This window comes from Acanthisitta chloris, unplaced genomic scaffold (assembly GCF_000695815.1).
Source record: "Acanthisitta chloris isolate BGI_N310 unplaced genomic scaffold, ASM69581v1 scaffold32920, whole genome shotgun sequence".
NCBI lineage: Eukaryota > Metazoa > Chordata > Aves > Passeriformes > Acanthisittidae > Acanthisitta > Acanthisitta chloris.
The window spans coordinates 7326-14954 of record NW_008651668.1 but is presented as its reverse complement, the minus strand read 5'-3'; the positions used below and the strand labels follow the sequence as shown (position 1 = coordinate 14954).

Here is a 7629-nt window from a genome sequence, read left to right as displayed (position 1 = left end):
TGCTGGGGTCAGACACAGCAAATGAAAGCAGAATAACCTTGTCAAGGGGATATATTTGAGAAGGCTGAATGAAGTTAGTCCTTCCCATTCCTTACCAAGAGGAGTGCCGCTGACTGAAAATACAGCACTGATTTTCAGCTCCCCTTCCTGAGATTTTGGCTGTTGGCTGTACTCCTGAAACAAAGGGAAAGCAAAAGGAGAACAAACACACAGATGTGACTACAGGTCACAGGATTTCCATTCTTTCAGCACGCTGCATTGAACCTTTAGGAGCAGGGAGTCTCCTAGGCCTGTCCCCAGGGCCAGGGCACAGGTGTTGCTGCATGAGCACCACACTCAGACCCTGCCCAAAGGTTCACAGCACACCACCCCTGGGGTGAACACTGGCTACCTGGTGCACTCCCCTCTCCAGTTATGACCTCAGAATTCAGCCAGTAAGACAATCTCTGCTTTCCACTCACACAAACTTCCTGGCTGGAAGTGCTTTGCCCCTGTCCCTGCTGTGTGCCACAAGCTCTATCTCCACATTCATGGAGGGTAATGATGGACCAGAGCTGGGAGCTCAGTGGGGAGGAGCATTCTGGAGCAGCACAAGGTGAAGCTCTGCAGCAGACCAAGGCTGGCCCCACCATCCCAGTCCCTGCTCAGCCTGGCTCGGGCGAGAAGGGAATCACCTCACGCTCGCTAGAGGATGAGAAAATCCCCACGGACAGCTGCTTGGGGAATAGCTGACATGCTCTAAATGACTGGCTTAGTCCCTAGCAGCTCTTCACACTGACACCACTCCTCCTGCCTGAGGTCTCCCTAGCAATCCCAACCAGAAAGCAGCTTGGAACGCTCCACATGTAAATCTTAATAGGCTGAAAAGCATAATCTCCTGGAACTCCAGAGATGATAAGATTTAACCTACTTACAGTCATTCGGGAGTAGTGAGGCATGATGTCATGCTATGACTGAGCTGAATTCACACTTGCTGCCAGGGAAGCCCATTCCCAGGCACAAGGAGGTTCTCCCTTCCCAGGGGCTGAGCTGTCCCTCAGCCTCAGGCAGCCCCCAGAGCCCTCAGCCACCTCCACACAGCTCAGACTCAGCACTCATCTTACTCCTGGGGGAAAACTGAGAGTTTCTACACTAAACTATCTCCCAGCAGGACTCCCAGGACAGGCAGTGGAATTCCACCAACTGATACACCCAGCCAGGGAAGCTCTGAGCTGGGTATGAGCACACTTGGATGACACATTTCAAAGCACCATTTAATCACTATTAGTATTTAAAATCTAGTTCTTTGCAGACGTACAGATTTTCAAAGCATTTTCAGTGCAGTTTTATCCTTAAGTCAATACCAGGAAGAGAAATGGAGGCAAATCCTGACATCAACTGTGCATGACCAAGCAGTTTCACAGCAGCATAGCAGTGCTGAAAGTCAAAAACCTTCAGCTCCAACTACTGGTTACAGTGAGTAATGCTCTTATCTTTCAGGAAACATTAAGAAAAAACCCACAAAGAAAAAAAAAACACTCCATATTAATTCCAATCTAAAGCAAGACAAAATGAACTCAGTTCTCCTGCTTTTCCAGTACCAGGCAGAGTTGATAATCACAGGATTTTACTCCAGGAACGAATATTTTGAACCAAACGATATTTGATATTTAAATTCTTCAAGTCTTCACTTTTAGTTATTAACATGATCTCTGATAACCACAGACATCTCTCCTTACATTCCACACAAATCCACACAGCAGATGCCATCCTGGGAGGACAAAAGAAGAGACAGATTGAACTACTCTACACGTGGTTTGACATTCTATAGGCCCAAGGAAACACAAACCCCAACAATCCCACGGAGACTGAACACATCAGGGCAGGGAAATCTCAAGTTGCAAATACTTTACTTCTTTATTTAAGTCGAGAGTACTATGGGAAAAGAAGAGAAGCTGTTGGGAAGACAGGCCCAGAGAGCAGAGGAGGTTTAGCACGAGGACATGGGGATGCTAAAAACTAGTGCAGGAACAGCTGTAGGTGCCAGGGAGGGAACACTCTGGGAAGCTTTGTACACCTTAACACAGAAGGTTTGGCCTGTAACCCCAACACGAGCAGTGAGGAGACAGGAACTGCACACAGCTCCTCTCCCTGGTGGCACACAGCTCACCAGTGGCACAGGGACTGGTTCAAGCTCAGCAATCCTGGCCCCAGCACTGCTCATGCCACAGGTCAGACCTTCTCCAGGTTGTAATTACTGAGCTTTCCCTTGCATTGTCCAAAAAAGTGTCAGTCTGAATGAGAAAGTCTCTTAAAAACATCCTTAAATTGACCTCATTGATGTGTAAGTCCTTCAATATTTTGCTAAGAGCTCCAGGGGTTAGTTTAACACAAGAGCAGTGAGCTCTGGGCTGCAAAGACAACCCAAAGGAAGGGAGTAGCAGGACCAGCACTGCTCCAACTACACAGCTCTGTGACTACTCACAGTGCTCCACAAAATGTGGAGCACAGTTTGCTTCCTAGACAGGCTGAGACAAAGTGTCTCCATCGCCACAGACTTAACAACAGGAGTGTTACAGCACTCGGCTTTGTTTCTAGCTGAAAAGCAAAACATTCTCAGCTACATCAAAATGTTTGGTGCGTTGGGTTTCACGGTGGTGTGAGAGGGAAAAATCCTTCCACTAACCTGTGTCCTTCAAGTTCAGTTTTGGTCACCAAACCAAAGAAATCGCTGACTTTCTGGGTTTATGTGGGCACTGTCAGGCCAAAGTGAGAAATGCGATGGGAAACTTACCTCAGAATTACCAGGTTCATCTTTAATTTTGTCTAACAGTCCCTGATGTGGGGCCAAAGCTTTAGCATATTCGGCATCCAAAGGTTCCTCCTTAATTCTAATATTTGGTGCAAAGGAATTCCCCAGCTCTTGTCCAATAGATTCCTTACTAGAAAATAGGTAGCTAGACTCCTGAAACAATAATATGAAAGAGAATTCACCCTCCTGCATCTGCCATGAGGAGTTGGGCTGCTGCCAGGGGGAGTTATGCTGCAGACCAGGAGACGTGGGTCCTGCCTGGAAGGAGGGAGAAATGCTGGGCAGCAGCTGCTGCTCTGCCCTCCTGCAGCCCCTCTCACCCCACCCCCGAGGCTCTCCACTCCTCAGCTCCCTAGGGTGGTTGAGTGGGAGTGTCTCCTGTGGATACAGCTGTTCTCATGTGGAAAAAAGGCAGCAGGTCAGGTAGATGCATCCAGGTCTGGGTTCGGCTCACAGGTCACTCAGACCATGCTGAACATCCGAGTGGCTACACCAAAGAAATCCTCAATCCAGGGAGAGGGTCAGCAACATTTTACAGACTTATATGCAGAGTTAAAGCAGTAAAGATGTCTAAGAGTCAGAAGATCAAGTTCCTTGACACTCAAATTTACACTCAAATACAAAACAGGTACTTGGAATTATTCCAGCAAATTGCTACACTCGCAAAAGTGGTTGAAAGATCTATAGCTTACCCTGAAGTTAGTTTCTGGAGTTTGTGGCGCTAACTGCGTCCGTAATGTTTCTTCTACTTGATTATGAACTGAGGAAAACATAACCATTAAATAGACATGAATACAGGTTCCAAAGCATTGCCTTCCACACTCGCAGAGTCTCCTCCTGCTCCCCGACCCCAGAGCCTGACAGCACCTTACACAACTGGGCACTCCCTTCTGCTCCCTGCGACCACAACTGTGTCCCCTTGGGTCATTATTTTCCCATTCCAGCAAAATGGCTGTAAAACTCCGAGGGGAATTGTTCATTCAGAATTCCCCACACCCCAACAGGTCCTGAACTCTCCCCCGTTTCAACACTTCAATCAGAAAATGCTTTTCAGAGCAACAACTTTCATCCTTTTCTTGGCTGTTGTGACCTTTAGCCTTTTTGCCTCTTCTCAGGACACAGCACCTTGTTTTTTTAGGACACCTCCTTTAAAAATTCTGGATCTCCCTGGCCACTGGATGCTGCCTATGAGCACTGACTATTCCTGTTTCAGCTACTCACTACTCACTCCTCTGTCTCACCTTTTACCTGTAGATATTTGAGATTTTATGAGAGGAAACACATCTTTTTGTACAGGAATATTCCTCCCTTGATTTCTACCTGAAGGTAAAAGTAAAGAGACATCTTTAACTCTTCTGTATTTTAAAGCCATCTGCATTGCTTCCCTGCCACCTGGAAGCTCTGACTTTGAGGTGCTGCTGCTGAGCACGTGGAGCTCAGACACCAGCAGTGTAAGCTGTGGATGTGCAGGAGCAGCCAGAGGCTCTCACGTGGCAGCTAACCCTCCCACCAAACCAAACCGAGGGTTCCAGCCTGGTTATTCTTAACTCCTTCATCCGCTGCTCTACGGTAATGTTCAGAGCTTGGGAAGCCAAAAATAAGTGTGTGGGCAGCAAGACTATGGTGACTGTCAAATGAGATAGGGATTACAGGAGTCTCTGGTTCACTCCATGTTGGCTGGACACTGTCCAACACATGAGCATCTGGGGAAGGAGGAGAGCAGTCTCCCAGGAAAAGCAGATCTCAAGCTATGCTCTGGCTCACTTCCTGCAGGCACCAATCCATTTCTAGTAAGCCTTTCCCTGATGCCACTATCAAATCCACACTGCTTAAGGTACCCAGACACTAATGAAGAGTTGGTACTCTGCACAAAAAAATCTTTTCTGCCCACCAAGTTAACCTAAACTTGATCATCTTTCTCTTCCAGGGTCTATGAAAAAAAAAACAGTGAGGAAAATCAAAAGGAGCTTGACTTGTCACCCAGCTTGGTTTGGGAAACAACAAAGGATATGTTGAGGCTTTGAGAAAAGCTGTGGAGGATGAGAGCCCCTAACGCTGCCAGGCCCTGTGCAAATCCTCCTCCCAACACAGAGTTCCTTGGATTTCAGGGCTCCTCACAAAATGCTCCCCCAGACACAGCTGTGTCTGTTCTCTTCATCGAGGTGATGTTTCACTGACTAGTCCTAACTGCTGCCTAGTTCTGCCTTCCTCCCTGCTGGCAGCCAGGCCTGTGAGGGCAACAGTTACCTGCTTTGTCAAGAAAACTGCTTTTCAATCTAGAATCCATATCTTTAGGGATTTTTTCCAACCGTTTTTCACGCTCTTGGAAATGTCCTTCTCTACTCTTGTCCTTTGCTGAAAAAGTCTCTTTGCCATTATCTCGTGTGATGCTAAAATCTTTCCGAAGGGATTTAAATACAGGGCCCTGCTCAAAGGGGGAGGTGAGATCCTTCTGGATTGCATTTGGGATCTGAATTTCCTTTTCACTGCCCAGTTCGTGCTCTGGAACTCTCTTGCCCTCTTCCAGAAATGTCCTTCTCTACTCTTGTCCTTTGCTGAAAAAGTCTCTTTGCCATTATCTCGTGTGATGCTAAAATCTTTCCGAAGGGATTTAAATACAGGGCCCTGCTCAAAGGGGGAGGTGAGATCCTTCTGGATTGCATTTGGGATCTGAATTTCCTTTTCACTGCCCAGTTCGTGCTCTGGAACTCTCTTGCCCTCTTCCAGATTCATCATTTTTTTTAAAGAGTGTCTTTTGGAGTGAAGTTCTGATCGTCTTCGTTGTCACTCCCCACAACAGGTATGCCTGCAAGGTCCCCAGAGTTCAGAAAGTAATCCTCATCCTCATCATCCAGCAGGGAGTTCTCTGATCCTGCTCGATTCGCTATCCCATAAGAAATGCTGTCGAGGGCAGGAGTTAAGTTGTGCTCAGTATCCTCAGACATTTCTGCATCCAGAATTTCACCACCTAGGGAGAACAAAGCAGTGAAGAGTCAGAAAACTGGCCAAGTTCACGTGTAGCAAAGGAGGAGGGTGAGTGTCCTTTTCTATTCTGCCTTGGTGCTGCAGCTCCTTCAATGCTCTCTCAGCCTTCTCGGGCCAACGTTACTGGCAGGACACTGCTGACAGAAGCAGCTCAGTTCCCCTCACTACACACTGAAGCAGAAGCTAAACTGAGTAAAATTAACTAAGGAAAGCAAACCCATCAATTTCCATCCATCTCACTTGTGGAAAAGGCAATGCAGGGAGGGAGTGAGCAGCAAGGGCTGGGGCAAGGGCAAAGAGGGTTGTTCAGCAGCAGTGACACCCCCGAGAAATGGTTCGTGAGACTATGACCATAGAGAAATAAATAGGAATACTTACATTTCTCTGCAATGTCAAATACCGCATCAGATTTATCTTCAAACTGCAAAAAGGAAAGCACTGTGTCATTATCTCGGTCAGCTGCCACGGACTCTGCCAGAAGTGTCAGATCAAACCCAAACCAACCACAAGGATCACAGTTCCTCCTTCCACGCCCCGGGCAAAGCCTTGTGAATGGAGACTGTTACATCCCAGAGGAGCCACATTTACCCTACAGAGTCCAGAGCACATAGAAAAGGCGCACAAGGAAAATTTAGAAGCAGTGTTGCTTCCCAGAGGAGAGGGGGAGGGAAGGGAGTCCCAGTTGTCTCTTCTCCAGAAGATACTGGGCCCAGGTCAAAGCCACAAATTCTGTGCTCTCCGATTCTCCCTGAGCCTTCACTCCCTCTGAACACTACAAATGGAAAACCAGGAGCACATGCAGCTTGCACTGCCATGGACTGCACAGATCTAAGGGTTTCACCTCTCTCACAGGGCCTGTCTCCTTCCCAGGAACAGGGAAACGTAATGTTTAGCTTCCCGCCAGGAATAAGATGACAAGTGTCAGTGTGAGTGTCAGCACAGAAGAACCAGATGTGACCGAGTGCTGCACAAACATCTGTTTGCTTTAAACAGCCTCTGACAGATGCTGGAGTTGATGGCACACTCCAGTGCTGCCTGGAAAAGGGTAATTAAAGCTTCCTTCAGCATGTCCAACTCGTCAGAGCCTTCTTGCCTGCCCGAGAGAGATCAGTGACTCGCCTAAGCTCTCTCTCCTTTCTCTGTCGCCAGCTCTACACTTTCTTCCCTGGTAGCTCCTGCTCACCCTGCAATTCTTAAGCCATCTTAAGGAAAGTAATGGGATTTGATAGCAAAGGGATGAGCCCTAATTTCATTTAACTCAAGTCATTTAGGTGATAAATCCGATATTCCACAGGGCTGGGATGGGAAGGCTCAGCCTGGCAGCAGCCAGCTCTGGGAAGGGATGACAACACACTGTCCCAGGGGTCATCCCGTGGCAAAAAGTCCATCAGTTCCTTTCCTTGCAGGTCTAAAAGGACAAAGTAACTCCTTCAGCTTCACTTGACACACATGGAACAGTGAGGACCTGTCAAGTTAACTGGACACTGCACCAAAGCTTTCCAGAATCTCTGAGCAGATACTGAGGCTGAAAACATGAAATGCAGGACCAAGAGCAAACAAACCAAGCTACACTTCCACAAGGCTGATACAAGTGTCCTCCTTGTCATCATCTATGGGAAAAGGGTAAGGAAACACCTCCCAGGAAGGTTTGCAAGGCCTGAGCTCTGTTCCTGCTGCACTGATCCCAGGAGTGTCCCAGGGATGCAAGTTTAATGCTGATCCAGAAGTCCACTCAGAGTCAACCAACTCTACAGCAGTGTAAAACTAATCCCCATAAATATTGGATACACTCAGTGCCAACAGAAGGTGCTGAGGACAAGAACACGGAAAGGAACCTGTTGCCATTTGATAAC

The 7629-nt window shown here is 47.6% G+C and overlaps 1 protein-coding gene across 1 annotated transcript in view; it reads right to left on the bottom strand.

Moving 5' to 3' along the window:
• ZMYM4 (zinc finger, MYM-type 4) overlaps positions 1-5736 on the bottom strand; it is a 23184-nt gene extending 17448 nt beyond the window's left edge. The window contains 5 exon segments of the mRNA XM_009074281.1: positions 96-174; positions 2774-2944; positions 3484-3551; positions 5039-5325; positions 5501-5736. Coding sequence (XP_009072529.1) covers positions 96-174; positions 2774-2944; positions 3484-3551; positions 5039-5325; positions 5501-5736 — 841 coding nt within the window.
• Between the last annotated feature and the right edge of the window lie 1893 nt (positions 5737-7629).